The sequence below is a fragment of the Ochotona princeps genome, chromosome 5, assembly GCF_030435755.1.
Source record: "Ochotona princeps isolate mOchPri1 chromosome 5, mOchPri1.hap1, whole genome shotgun sequence".
Lineage (NCBI taxonomy): Eukaryota > Metazoa > Chordata > Mammalia > Lagomorpha > Ochotonidae > Ochotona > Ochotona princeps.
In genome coordinates, this window is record NC_080836.1 from 9086702 (window position 1) to 9101236 (window position 14535).

The window sequence follows — 14535 nt, forward strand, 5'->3', positions numbered from 1 at the left end:
CAGGTGAGCTGTGAGGCTGGTCCCAGAGGCCTGGGCAGGCTGGCATCAGGGCAGCAGGTGGCTGCAGACCCACGCTCCCCAGAAGCAGAGGCTCACCTGTGGTCCCCGAGGCCACACAGAGAAGCACGAGGCAGATTGAGAAGAGGAGCCCCTTCTCATGAGGGCAGTGTCCCCCTCCATGACCATCACATGCACGGGGCCTCCACGTGGGCCTGTCCCATGTTTAAGGTAACGGGAGCCTCAGCACTCATCTCAGACCAAAGCCTCCCTCGCAGTACCTGGGGGCAGAGCAGACTCAGCCGAGTGTGTCTGCAATGTTCAGTACCAGTCACTCTGGAAAGTGGCCATGTACAAAACCCTCCGAGTCCTTTATTAACGTCTGGAGGTGAGTGGTACACACAGGGAACAGCGGCACACGAGCTACGCAAATACAGGGACCAGGGACGAATTTCAGAGCGAGGACCTCGGTGCTCGGAGCCTCCACGTGAACTGGGACTCACGCAGGACAAACCCATCATGCGTGCGGCAACCAGCATGGGCCATGGTGCTGTTGTGAAGGACACCTGCTGCTCCAGGGCCACACAGAGGCAGGACCCGCTGCAGGGAGGGTAGAGGCCCAATGTGGGCCCGGTGGTTCGCTCAGTCCAAGCTGGGATGAGTCCTACAGAATCCACCAGGTGAGCACGCTGGGCAGACAGCCCTCGGAGTCGCTGCACGCACGAGTCAGAGGACATGCAGCAGGTTCACCGGGGGAGCACCCCAAACAAAGAACGGGTGCATGGCGTCAAGTGGGCTCTGACCCCTTCACAGGATGCCACGATCCCTCGGTTTTCCCTTGAGAATTAAGGAACAGGAACACTTCCTTTATTCTCATGTCCCACCTCGGAAACAACGAAGAACCCCCTCCCCACCGTCATCCATGATCAATCCTCTTTTCAAACTCGTGACTCCGCTGGGGCTAAACCTTCTCCTTCCGTTTCAACTTGGACACCTTCCTCACAGCCCCGTTCTTGTTGAGGAGTTTCAGCACGCGGTCTCTGTGCTCTAACACCTTAAGCATGGAGTCTCTGGCCTCACTGATCTGATCCATCACCAGCTTACACCTCTGCATGTTGCCCTGCAACACAAGACGCAGCTGTGAGGGGGTGTCCAGTGACAGCAGCCCCCTTGTGCACAGTGTGGCATGAGGCTCCCGAGAAGGAGGCCTCAGCAGGGCCTCACCAAGGGTGCTGGGGGGCCGCCGGGGGAGTGGGAGGGGTGCTCAGGAGGGAGGGGCCCGCTCTAACCTGGATCAGCTCGTTGATTCGGTGCAGGTCGTCGTCAGTGGCTGCTTTTTTCTTTGGGATGATCCCTTCCTGCAGGTTGGTCAGTCTCTCATAGACATCATGTTCTAGATTCGTCTGCAACACAAGGAGGGAAGACATGGTAACCCTGGGCCTATGGGGGGGAAGTGTGTCACTGAAACACTGCCCTGAACAATACCTCTGAAAAACAAGCCTACGCGTTTCACAGAAATAGGATTTTCTTCTACACTTGATCTTAACCAAAAGGCCGAGAAGCGATACGTGATTTTCTTCTTAGTGTAAACTCGCCAAGGCAGTCCTTTCTCAGAAGACCCTGTGTCTTTGGGCCACTGCTCTGCGGATGGCAAGGCTGTGAGGTGGTCAGTGTGACAGCCTCCTCATCCTGTCTTCAAACTATGGAAACAGCAAGACACCAGGCTGGGCTGACAGGGCTGGCAGTCACTCACCAGCCTGGTTGGGGCGGGGGGTGGGAGGAACAGGACACCCAGCAGCAGAAAGGACAGCAGGGGCTGGCGAGGCAGGCTGGGCAGTCACAGAGGGCTTATCCTGTACTCAGGGAGGGTGTGATCGGCAGGACACTGAGGTCTGCTATTCAGGCCCAAGTGGATCCTGGGTCCCTGTACTAGGAGAAATGATCCGAGATCAGAGGGGGATGGAGGAACTACGGCTAGGTTACCTGAGGTTCCCTGTTCTGATGCCGCGGCCACACATGATATGGGCTACCCCAGAGCTGTGCCAGGTACTTGGATGTGGGTGACACTTAGATCCCATGTACGGCTGACAGGCGACAATCATCCCAGCACCCTGCCCTGGCACAAGGGAGGTCATCCCAGCGTCCCACTTACCAGCTGCAACAGCTGCGCGGCACACAGGTGGACCTTCCAGCCTTGGGCGCGGCAGGACACACCTTTCTGGTTAGCTATCTCCTGCAGCATAGCTTTCTTCTCCTCTGTAACCGTATCAGAACAGACACATTTTAATGTTCAGAAAGTTAACCCATTCAAGTCTCACCAAGAATGTTTTCTTGTGCTTTTAGCTAAGCCCTCTGCACTTCAGATCACTTCAAACACGGGCTAACAACATGAACACAAGCTGCTTCTGCTTCTGCCTGCCCCCAGGATAATAACTCAAAGACATGCTATCTTTTCATAATAGACTGTTTCCAAGGGGTTGGTCTTGGGTGGACTGGAGCCTGGCTCAGGGGTCAATGCAGACAAGCCCATGGAGGGCTAGACAGGAGGCCCTACACGCTGAGCAGTGCTGATTAGCTCTCAGGGAACTTATTCCATGAATCACACTTCAGCTTTGGGGAGGGAAAGTCCAGGGCCCAGCGCTGGACTCGGGGGACAAACATGAGGACGGAGGGGTGCTGTGTCTGTGCAGTATCAGTTACTGCCTGGCTAGGCACATGTCACCCGGTCACTTAAAAAACCATTTCACAAACAGCATTACTTTCAAAGTTAATTCTGAAGAATTAGATCTATTTGCAGATCTGTCCTAACCCACTGTATACACAACACCAAGAAGGAGCCTTCATGTAGCCTACGGACTCCGAGCTGAGTGAGGGGTCACCACAGCTCTCCTGGCTGTGGCAAAGGTGCGTGTGGGGAGGCAGGGAGATGCACATGGCATAAAGTTCATCAACTCAAAAGACAAACATGAAAACGTTAACGTGATTTCAGGAGCCGCTCAGCCTTATGTGGTAACTGCAGAGTCAGAGGTGCCTGTGGGAAAGACAGACCTGCAGAATCTGTAGCCAATCCCTCCCAGTGGTGCGACACCAACCTTACAGCGGTATTCTGTCATGACAATAGTGACGCTGGCCTAAGAGTGGCATTCTGGAGCCCGGTGCAGTAGCCTAGAGGTTAACATCCTCACCTTGCATGCACTGGGGTCCCAGATGGGTGCTGGTTCATATCCTGGCTGCTCCACTTCCTGTCTAGCTCTCTGCATGTGGCCTGGGAAAGCAGTTGAATTGGGACCCTGCACCAGCATGGGAGACATGAAAGAAGCTCTGGGCTCCAAGTTTTAGACTGGTTCAGTTCCAGCTGTCGCAGCCACTTGGGGAGTTAATCAACAGATGAAGATCTTCCTCTCTGTCTCTCCTCCTCCCTATATATCTGACTTTCAAAAAAAAAAAAAAAAAAAAAAAAGAGTGGCATTCTGTTACCACAACAGCGTGGCAGTCCGCCAACCTTGCTCAGAGCTCACCGGCTCTACACACGTCTGTGGATCTCACTCTATGCATGTTAGTCTAATTAATTATAGATTCACAGGAAGCTGCCAAGAAAGCACAGTGGTACAGCTGATAAAGGACTCAAACCTAGAACACATGAAGATTCATACAACTCCAAGAGTAAACTCAGCAGTAAAAAGACAAACTTATAAAAAAAGGGGGTGGAGGGGTTGGAGAAGTGATCTGAATAGACACTTCTCTAAAAACATGCATACGGCCAATAAGCATGTGAAACATAACATCAAGGGAGTCAGGGAAATGCAAGCTACAACCACAACCACACCAAGGTGCCAGTGTGACCCATCAGGAAGAGGACAACGCTAAAGTGTCAAGGAAGCCTTGAGACCTGCTGGCAGCTAACAGCCCAGCTGCTTTGAAAACTATTGACAGCTCCTAAAATGCCAACGGTTACCATGGCACATGGAGAAAGCCCACTGCTGGGAGAAGCCAGAACAGACAATCCAGAGAGACGCTGAGTGTTGCTGCAGTGGGATCCACACAGCCCCTGTGTGAGTGGCTCCTGTTCTCCGTTATCACAAAGCAAGTTGCTACATGATTGCATGAAGAGTTTTTCATTTTGTGAGATAAACACTAACTTGTCAAACTGTTTGCCAGGTAGCTCCCTGACATGTGTGAGCTGACCAATGGGGGCATGCCAGAACACTGACGGTGCACGAACCCTGTGAGCCAGGGGCAACCCGAAGACAGCAATACCACACCAATCTCTACAAGGGCCGCCAGGACAATGACAAATGAAAAACATGCAAGAACCAAGGACTGAAAATGCAATGAGAAAAGGGGTTTAGCATGGAAACCCAAACTGCTACTGCTTCCCACCCCTCCTCTCCCCTCCCGGCCCAGCTCAGCTGGACGCAGGCTCCATACTGGCCTGGTGGGGCCTCCACGCAGGCTATCTCCTTTAGAAGCACAGGATGCAGTGGTCCTCATTCTACCACAGGTATCCTGAGGTCCACCTGGAAAACGGACACTGTACCTGGGACCCAGGATACCTCTCCTGGCTCACCTAGAAGAGGGTCCTACTTGCTCCCTCCCACCTTCCTCTTCACTCAGAGAAGCCTGCCCTGTCCCCACCCCAGCCCCTAATCCCTGGTCCAAAGCCCCCCTGGGCAGCAGCAGGCTAGTACAAGGATCGCTTCCAAGTTCTGCACAATCCAATGGCAAATTCAAGCCTAGAGGTGCACCCAGCAATGAGCGGGGGCCATGGTGAAGGAGCTGGGGAAGATGGATAGCGGGTGGAACGGAGACAGGCCCAGCCTGGCAGTGCACAGCAGACTCCACAGGACGGCTGTTAGGAGGCCTTCTGAGGAGAGAGCACACAGGCAACTCTGGCCTGCGAGCCACTACTCTGCTCAAAGAACAAGTCTGACTGGACTGGGTCTTTAGGGGGATTTATGCTTCGGGGCACTATTGAAGACAGCAGAGCAAACAGCCAGCAACGAACTAGTGAGGCGAGGGCAGGAATGGAAGGAGTCCTACTCCAGTCCTTGTCCCCTCAGGGTGATGTGGGCATGTGCAGGCTGGGCCAGTCAGCACTAAATTAACCCAACCGGTCACTACACAAATAAGGAATAACAATCTCAAGTCCAAAGGCAAGGAGGATGGGACTTTCTTCCAGTGCTGTGCCATAATGGTTAAAGCTGCGGCCTGTGTTGCTGGCAGCCCACATGGGGGCTGGCTTGAGTCCCAGCTGGTTCATTTGTGATTCAGCTCTCTGCTAGACTCCTGTACCCAACTGGGAGATCCAGAAAAAGCTCTGGACTCGGGGCTGGCCTGATTCATTCCTGGCTGTCGCAGCCATCTGGAGAGTGAACCAGCGGATGGAAAACCTCTCTTTCTCCCTCTCCGTCTCTATGCTTTTTAAAAAAACACATCTTAAAAAAAAAAAAAAAAGTGGGAGATCAGAGATTAGTACTGAGAACTGCTTCAATACATAATCTAAACTGTCCTGCTTCTAATGAAAAATTATCTAACCAAGGAAGAAATAACCAAGTGTGATGCATACTTGTGGAGGAAAGGGAAGGTAGGATGAACAGGTATGACACCGACAGACGGAAAGGACAAAGCCCCGACCCCCAGAAGGGCTCAGCAGCAGGACTGAAGTGGCACAACAAAGGACTGACACACTTCAAGAGAGACTTGAGACAACATAGGCCAGGAAGTGGAGAGCAAAGACAACTAGTAGAGCCTCAGGGCCAGGAAGGACCATGCCACACATGATGGGGACACCAGCAAGAGACAGAAAGCAGAGGGAATAGTTCACAAAACAATACAAGTCATCTACACACTCAGGAAGTCAAGGGCTCTCAAGCTGGACAGATGCAAACAAAACCACAATACACTGCAGTGAAAAAAGGCCTCACATCAAGACAGTGACAAAGAGGAAAAGAAAAACAACTCTTCAGAGGCACGTGCCTGAACAACAGTTCAGATCCCACCTGGAAGCCCATGGCTGAATGTCCAGCTTCCCGCTAACGTGCACCCTGGAGGGCAGCTGTCCTAGGGGCCCTTGGGAGAGCCTGAGTTCCCTGTTCCCAGCCATAGCTTGGCTTAGTCCCAGCCCCAAGCCATCACTGCAGGCACTGTGGAGTCAGTGAGCAGACAGGAGTTTTCCCTCGAATTTAAGAAACACACAAAAGCCAAGAACACTCTACACTTTAAAACACGCTTCCTGTACAAGGAAGCCACGATGCCATTAGCAGCTGACTTCTCAGCAGCAGCGGGGTGAATTTGGAGTGCTTAGGCAATGGAAGAGCCGTCCAGCTGTCCCACTTCCTCACCGGCATTCACAATGGTCACTACTTCCTACTTCAGCCATTCTCAGGGGCATTTCTGGGTGATCTCAGTGTATCCTAACTGGCATTTCTACAATGACTGCTGCTGTGGGATTTTCCTTTCTGTCCCAGGAATCCAGTTATTTCTCATCGCTTGCTTGAGATTCGTCTTGGCTGTGCCATTGCCTGGCCTCCTCTTGTTTCCAACACCCTGACGATTCCGAGGCTGACGGCACACTACTGTGTGTGCTGCCCCTGGGCATGACTCCCCTACACCTGCTCAGGACAGGGTTATGGTTCTGGGTTTCTGAAAGGAGTACACGGAGCGGGCGCCAGGCCTCATGCCGCAAGGGCCCTTGGTTAGTTAACAGGGCCTGGCCCTGCTGGTACTGGCCTCAGCAGCTGGCTGCAGTGCTACCTGCCAGCACCTGTGAAGTCATCTCCGCCTGTCCATGCTGTATCCCCGGAAGAAAACTCCAGTGTGTCTGAGGGCTACACAGCCTGTTGCATTACCTACAGTAACAATCTGTGTAATCTCTATCTGAATTTCTTTCCAAAGAGCTAGTTTTCCAGTTTTGCTGTTATTTTATCTTCAATCACCCTTGTATCTGCTCTTAACTTTATCTTCCATAAACTTGCGCTTTCTGGAAACTATTTTTTTTTAAAGATTTATTTATTTTTATTGGAAAGTCAGATATACAGAGAAGAGGAGAGACATGTCCAGTAATTCATTCCCCAAGTGGCTGGAGCTGAGCTGATCCGAAGCCAGGAAGGAGCCAGACAGAGCTTCTTCCAGGTCTCCCATGCGGGTGCAGGGTCCCAAGGCCCCGGGCCGTCCTGGACTGCTTTCCCAGGTCACAAGTAGGGAGCTGGATGGGAAATAGCACCACCGGGACATGAACTGGTGCCCATGAGGGATCCCGGTGCGAGTAAGGCAAGGACTTTAGCCACTAGGCTACCATGATGAGGCCTGAAATCTATTTTACCTGACATTAACATAAAGATGCTCGTGCTCTTTTAAAATAACCCTTGTACATATTTTCCTATCCCTTTACTGTCCACGTAAGCCACTGCAGATATTATATAGTTGGACTGCATTTTTTTGTTTACTCTGTCAATCTGCTTTTTGTTTTTTGAAGATTTATTGATTTATTCACTTGAGAGGCAGAGAGACAGAGAAAAGAGATGGCCAGAGATATTCCATCTGCTGGTTCACTCCCGAGATGGCCACCAAGGTTGGGGCTAGGTCAGGGTGGATCCTAGAGTCAGGAACTCCATCTGGGTGTGCTAGATGGGTGGCAGGGGTCAAAGCACTCAGGCTGTCCCTCACTGCATTCCCAGGGAGCTGAACTGGAAGCAGGGTAGACAGGATGTGAACGAGCACTCACGTGGGATGACTACACTGGAGGTGGAGGCTTAACCCACTATACCACAACACCTGTCCAGGCCTCTCCCCCTCCACATCAATTTGTTTTTAATTGGTAATGTTTAGACCATTTGCATCTAAGCAACTATTAACATCATTGCTGACAATTTATCATGATTACATTGTTTTTTTCTTTTTTTTTGTATTTTGTCTTATTTCTCTATTTTTCATTCCTGTGAGTTATTTTTAAAATACTCTGGCTTCATTTATTTTTATGAATAGTATTTCAAAACACAGGCAAAGTAGTTCAACTCAAGTTTAAGAGGTTTAAGAGGTTTGGTGCCCTACCCAAATTGGTGGTCCTATAGGCATACATCCCTCTCAACTACGTAAGCATAAAAAATAAAATGAATTTTTAAAGATTTGATGCCAAAAACATTAATACCAGGTGACCCTGGGGAAACTGACCTTTGACCCGGACGTCACTGTACCTCTGAAAGTGGTGATAAGCAGCTTTCCAGGGGTTCCGGTAGTGGCGAAGCAAAGTAATGGGAGGTCTGGGCCGCACTGGGACATACCTCACCCCTTCCTCATCTGTTGGAAAGACAGAATATGACACTTAATAGCTCACTGACCATTCAACAAGAGGCACAGCTCACTGCCCTCCACGAGGGCCTCCTGCGTGCGAGGGAGTGCAGGGGCTAGCGGCTGGCCGAGGGTCCGTTACCGATATACTCCTTGGGAGGAGACTTGCGCTTCTCGGCCTTCACCAAGAGGCTCTTGGCAGTGGACTTCTCGTCGTCAGTGCTGTTGGTTTCCATCATGTCTCCTTCTTCGGTTGAGATCACATGCTGCTGCTTCCGTGGCTTCTTTCTTGGAGAGGCACCAGGTGGCAGGTCACTGGCAGGCATGGACAGGTTGTTGGCCAGCAACGCGAGGGACGGCGACACAGTGTTGGGAGCCAGTGGGGGAACTGCTGCCGGAGGAAATGCAGAGTACACGTTATGAGAACCTGAGAACTGGAAAACTCCATTGTACTTTCTTTCTTTCTTTCTTTCTTTTTTTTTAATTTTAAAGCTGGATATACAGAGAGGAGGAGAGACAGAGACGAAGATCTTCCATCCGATGTTTCACTCCCCAAGTGAGCCGCAACGGGCCGGTGCACGCCGATCTGAAGCCAGGAACCTGGAACCTCTTCCGGGTCTCCCACGCGGGTGCAGGGTCCCAAAGCCTTGGGCCATCCTCAACTGCTTTCCCAGGCCACAAGCAGGGAGCTGGATGGGAAGTGGAGCTGCCGGGACCAGAACCGGCGCCCATATGGGATCCCGGGGCCTTCAAGATGAGGACTTCAGCCACTAGGCCACACCGCCGGGCCCCACTGTACTTTCTAGAAATGACAGTGATTAAAAACCAGTACAGGGAGCTAACACCGACTGCATTCTCTCAAGTGGCTGGGACTGTGATAAGCAAATTAAGTGATACAAACCTGTCGACTGCTTCCCAACATTTTCACTGAAATATTTATTTTTATTGCAAAGGCAGATTTACAGAGAGGAGAGACAGAGAGAAAGATCTTTCATCTGCAGGTTCACTCCCCAGGTGGCCACAATGGCTGGAGCTGGGTCTACCCTAAGCCAGGAGCCAGGAGCTTCTTCTGGTCTCCCATGCGGGTGCAGGATCCCAAGGTTTTGGACTATCCTTGACTGCTTTCCCAGGCCACAAGCAGGGAGCTGGATGGGAAGTGGAGCAGCTGGGATTTGAACCAATGCCCATAGGGGTACCCGGCAGAAGCAAGGAAAGGATTTAGCCATTAGGCCTTGTGCTGGGCCCCCTTATCTCTGTTTTACGGACTTTCAGTTTGACATGAGCACAGCACAATTCAGCTCAAAGAAAGTATTGCTGGGTCCGGCGGCGTGGCCCAGCGGCTAAAGTCCTTGCCTTGAAAGCGCCAGGATCCCATATGGGCGCCGGTTCTAATCCCGGCAGCTTCACTTCCCATCCAGCTCCCTGCTTGTGGCCTGGGAAAGCAGTTGAGGACGGCCCAATGCATTGGGACCCTGCACCCGCGTGGTAGACCTGGAAGAGATTCCTGGTTCCTGGCTTTGGATCGGCGCACATCGGCCCGTTGCGGTTCACTTGGGGAGTGAATCATCGGATGGAAGATCTTCCTCTCTGTCTCTCCTCCTCTCTGTATATCTGGCTGTAATAAAATGAATAAATCTTTAAAAAAAAAAAAAAGAAAGTATTGCTTAGGCTCTGTTACCAGCATCGTCATATAAGACATAAGAGGTGAAAACCATCTTTTGGGCTGGTAGGAAGTCCCCTTAACAGGAAGGTGTGACCTTCCACTGGTCTCCTTTCTGTGACTGGAGAACTCTGAGGTGATGGCTGAGCTACCCTGAGGGTCTACCCCTAGGGATGGTGAGGGAAGGAACCTGAGCATCTCTGAATGGCCTGCCTTACACTCGCTACAAGGACATAATAAAACTTCATGTTTAAGCCACAAATCCCCAGCAGATAATTTAATAACTCAGAATCTCAAATAAGCTAAGCAGGCATTATTATCACCTCCTAATTCACAGGCTTTGAGAGGACGAGGTGGTGGAGGTAGGTGCTTCCAGAGGCAGTCTGGCTTTTGAGTAGCCCTTGCGAACTGCACACTACATCCAGACGAATGCATGCACACTAAGGAAGTCAATGTTCGCTGGAGTCTAAATGTACCACAAATTCAGGAACCAAAAAGCATGTTAAAACTTTACTGTATCGGGGCCAGTGCAATAGCTCAACTGGCTAATCCTGACTGCAGCTTCAACATCCCATATGGGCCCTGGTTTGTGTCCCCAACTGTTCCACTTCCCTTTCAGTTCTGTTTATGGCTTGGAAAACCAGTAGAGGATGGAACCCTGCACCCATGTAGGAGACCCAGAAGAAGCTCCTGGCTTCGGATTGGCTCAGTTTCAGATTCTGCAGCCACTTGGGAAGTAAAACAGCAGATGAAAGATCTTTGTCTCTCCTTCTCTCTGTATAAATGTCTTTCCAAGAAGCTCCAGGCTTTGAGGGGAGAATCTCAGACTACAAAATTGTACCATAAAATTCAAAATTAAGAAGAAAGAAAAAGAAACATCCCAGGTGAATTTGTCACATATAGTTGGAAATAAAAACTCCAAATTAGAGATATGCTGGCTAGAATTTTAAGTTCCTGAATTATCCACATTTAGAAGTTATTTAAAGTTAAATCTCTTTTCCCCTTACTACTGGGATTTTTATTAGCTCATTCTTTGATATCTCACTGATAAATTGGTAAAATACAAGGCAGTTTCTTATCATCTAAAGACATAGTCTAATCCCATTGGCAGAAAGAGGTCAACAGGATTATATTTGGTTCTAGGATCTGAATCCAAGAGTGTTTAAACTTTGCTTGAATATCACTCAAAAGAAATCTGAAACACTTTAATCTCTCTGCTGGTTCACTCCCAGTGGCCACAATGGCCGGAGCTCGAGCAGTCTGCGGTCAGGAACCAGGAGCTTCTTCTGGGTCTCCCATGAGGGTGGCAGGGGCCCAATCACTTGAGTCATCTTCCATTGCTTTCCCAGGCCATTATCAGAGAGCTAGATTAGAAATAGAGCAGCTGAGACTCAAACCAGCACCCAGATGAGGTCTAACCTGACACACCACAGCACTGACCCACTCAATTAACTATTTTTTTTTAGATTTATTTATTTTTATTACAAAGTCAGATATGCAGAGAGGAGGAGAGACAGAGAGGAAGATCTTCCGTCCGATGTTTCACTCCCCAAGTGAGCCGCAACAGCCGGTGCTATGCCTTTCCAAAGCCAGGAACCAGGAACCTCTTCTGGGTCTCCCACTCGGGTGCAGGGTTCCAAAGCATTGGGCCGTCCTTGCCTGCTTTCCCAGGCCACAAGCAGGGAGCTGGATGGGAAGCGGAGCTGCCGGGATTAGAACTGGCGCCCATATGGAATCCTGGCACTTTCAAGGCAAGGACTTTAGCTGCTAGGCCATGGCGCTGGGCCCTCAATTAACTTTTTAAGGGCAATTTCTATGTCGGCCTCTGTGCCAGTCCCAGGAATATGAAGACCTTTACACACCTGGTCTTCAAGGCCTGGCACCGGGGCTCCAGCAATAGCCAGCCATCTTTCCTACTTCCCACCATATTCTGGCCCTCTCCCTCATCCATGTTCCCAATACTCCCACCCAACAAAGCTGATGTTCATCTCAACTCCTCCAGACACTATTCCATACTTTCTACTGCCCAGTGTGTCCAGTCACAGCGGGTGGTACAACTGGGCTGCAAGGGGTTCCAAAGTTGCCCAAGATGTTCAGTTTTCACCCCCTGGGTAGCTGAAAGGGGCAAGCATGAGGTCCCCCTTTGGCTCCCTTTAGGCTGTTCTAGTTTTAAATGTGCCCTGATGTTCAATATGTTGGGAAGTGCTGTAAATGAATTTATCCATGTAGGAACCAGAGGTTTCAGCAGAAGTCCAAATTCACAGCCCAAAGCTCTATCTGACCTGTAACATCTCTGATGTTTAACAAGCAGTGTTGCAGTTTTAAAACATACCCATTTTCACAGCATATCAACATTTTCCCATTAAAATCTAGAGATCTGGGCCCGGTGGCGTGGCCTAGTGGCTAAAGTCCTCTCCTTGAACGCCCTGGGATCCCATATGGGTGCCAGTTCTAATCCCGGCAGCTCCACTTCCCATCCAGCTCCCTGCTTGTGGCCTGGGAAAGCAGGCAAGGACGGTCCAAAGCTTTGGGACCCTGCACCCGAGTGGGAGACCCGGAAGAGGTTCCTGGCTCCTGGCTTTGGATCGGCGTGCACCGGCCCGTTGTGGCTCACTTGGGGAGTGAAACATCGGATGGAAGATCTTCCTCTCTGTCTCTCCTCCTCTCCGTATATCCGGCTTTCCAATAATAATAAATCTTAAAAAAAAAATCTAGAAATCTGGATTCCTGAGAATTGACACTGACCTGTAACCTCTTTTTTTAAAGATTTATTTTTATTTTTATTACAAAGTCAGATATACTGAGAGGAGGAGAGACAGAGAGGAAGTGGAGCTGCCGGGATCAGAACCAGCGGCCTTATGGGATCAAGGCGAGGACCTTAGCCACTAGGCCACGCTGCCGAGCCCCCTGTAACCTCTTTTTACAGCAGCCAGTTGGCCCTGAGAAACAGCTACTTCTGTAGCACACAGGATGCCCTTTCTTTTTCCACTTACATGGCTTGCTGTCCTCTTGATCCTTATCAGCACTTGAGATCCTGTCTACTGTACTTGACTATAAGCTGCCCCCATACTATCTTCACACTTTTTAAAAAAGTTTTATCTTACTTGTTTGAAAGGCAGAGTTACAGAGAAAGAGAGGGTAGGGAAAGAGACTGAGAGAGAAAGAAAAGTCTTCCATCTTCTGGTTCACTCCTCAAATGGCTGCAGTGGCCAGGGCTTGGTCAGGCTGAAGCCAGGAGCCAAGAGCTTCATCCTGTGTCCCACATGGGACAAGGGACCCAAATACTTGGGCCACCTTGAGCTGTTTTCCTCAACATATTAGCAGGCAGATGGATCAGAAGTGGAGCAGCCGGGACTAGAACCAGTGTCCACACGGGATGCCAGCATTCCAAGTGAAGTCGTTGCCTGTTACACCAGAATGCCAGCCACTTGGTGTCACAATTACTTAACATGAGTGTATGTGCACACAACACACATAAAGTGATCAGATTTCAGAAACGTCATGGAAAATGCAAATTATGAAAAATTACATAAGGATTACAAAAGATGCCTACACCAAAATAAATTAACCTTTCAATTCCATTTTCCTATGAACATTTTAAAACTAGTTTTATTTATTGTAAAGTCAGAGCCATAGAGAGAGGGAGAGACAAAGAGAGAGGTCTCAGATCTGCTGGTTCACTCCCCAAGTGACCACAATAGCCAGTAAAGGGCCAAGCCAAAGCTAGAGGCCAGGTACTTCATCCAGGTCTTCCTTGCATGTGGCAAGTGCACAAACATTTTGACCATCTTCCACTGCTTTTTCCAGCCATGAGCAGAGGACTGGCAGAAACCAATCACTTGAGTCATCACCACTGCCTCCAAAGATCTGCAACAGCAGGAATCTGGAGTCGGGAGGTGGAGCTGGGAAATCAAACCCAGGTACTTGGATGTGGGACAGGATTACCCTAACTGGTATGTTAGCTACGAGGTCAAACACCTATTCCCTGAGATCCAATCTATTTTATTCAGTAAACACTATGTATGCCTTAAGGAAAACTTGGAAATTAAGTGAAATGAAAGAAAAATCTTAAATCACTGTAATTGTGCAACCCAGGAAATCTATGAATACCTCAGAATACATGTCTCTGTCTTTTCTCTACCATTACATTCAAAGCTACGCATGTGTAGTTTTTTGGTGGACTTCTGAACACTTCAAAATCATTACTATTTCCTTTGGACTTAGAATGATGAGCAATCAGGGCTGGTGCCATGGCAAGCATGCTAATCTTCCAGCTGAAGTGCTTGGACCCTGTGTCAACTGTAAAGAAGCTCTTGGCTCACAGCCTCAGATCAACCCTACTCTGGCCACTGCAGTCCCGTGGGGCACGAACCAGCAGATAGAACACCTCACCATCTTCTCTCCTTCTCTCTCTGTAATTCTGCCTTTCAAATGAAAAATAAATAAAACTTAAAAAAGCAGCAGCAGCTCCAGGTGCCCAGCTTCAGAGCTTCAGAGCTTCAGATCAGCCCAGCTCTGCTCAGAGGCTTTCTGGGGAGTGAACCAGCAGATGGAAGATCTCTGTCTCAGTCTCTTCCTCTCTCTCACTCTGT

General features: G+C 49.8%; 1 protein-coding gene across 2 annotated transcripts in view; it reads right to left on the reverse strand.

Annotated features, from left to right (window-relative positions):
- Window positions 1–341: 341 nt before the first annotated feature.
- Window positions 342–14535, reverse strand: part of SAP130 (Sin3A associated protein 130) — a 77122-nt gene continuing 62928 nt past the window's right edge. For both annotated transcript variants that reach the window (XM_004589326.4, XM_004589324.4), the window contains 5 exons: window positions 8426–8674; window positions 8167–8292; window positions 2150–2253; window positions 1287–1400; window positions 342–1117 (listed from right to left, as the gene is read on the reverse strand). In XM_004589326.4, the coding sequence (XP_004589383.2) occupies window positions 959–1117; window positions 1287–1400; window positions 2150–2253; window positions 8167–8292; window positions 8426–8674 (752 nt within the window). In that variant the 3' untranslated portion in view covers window positions 342–958. The remainder of the gene's footprint in view (window positions 1118–1286; window positions 1401–2149; window positions 2254–8166; window positions 8293–8425; window positions 8675–14535) is intronic.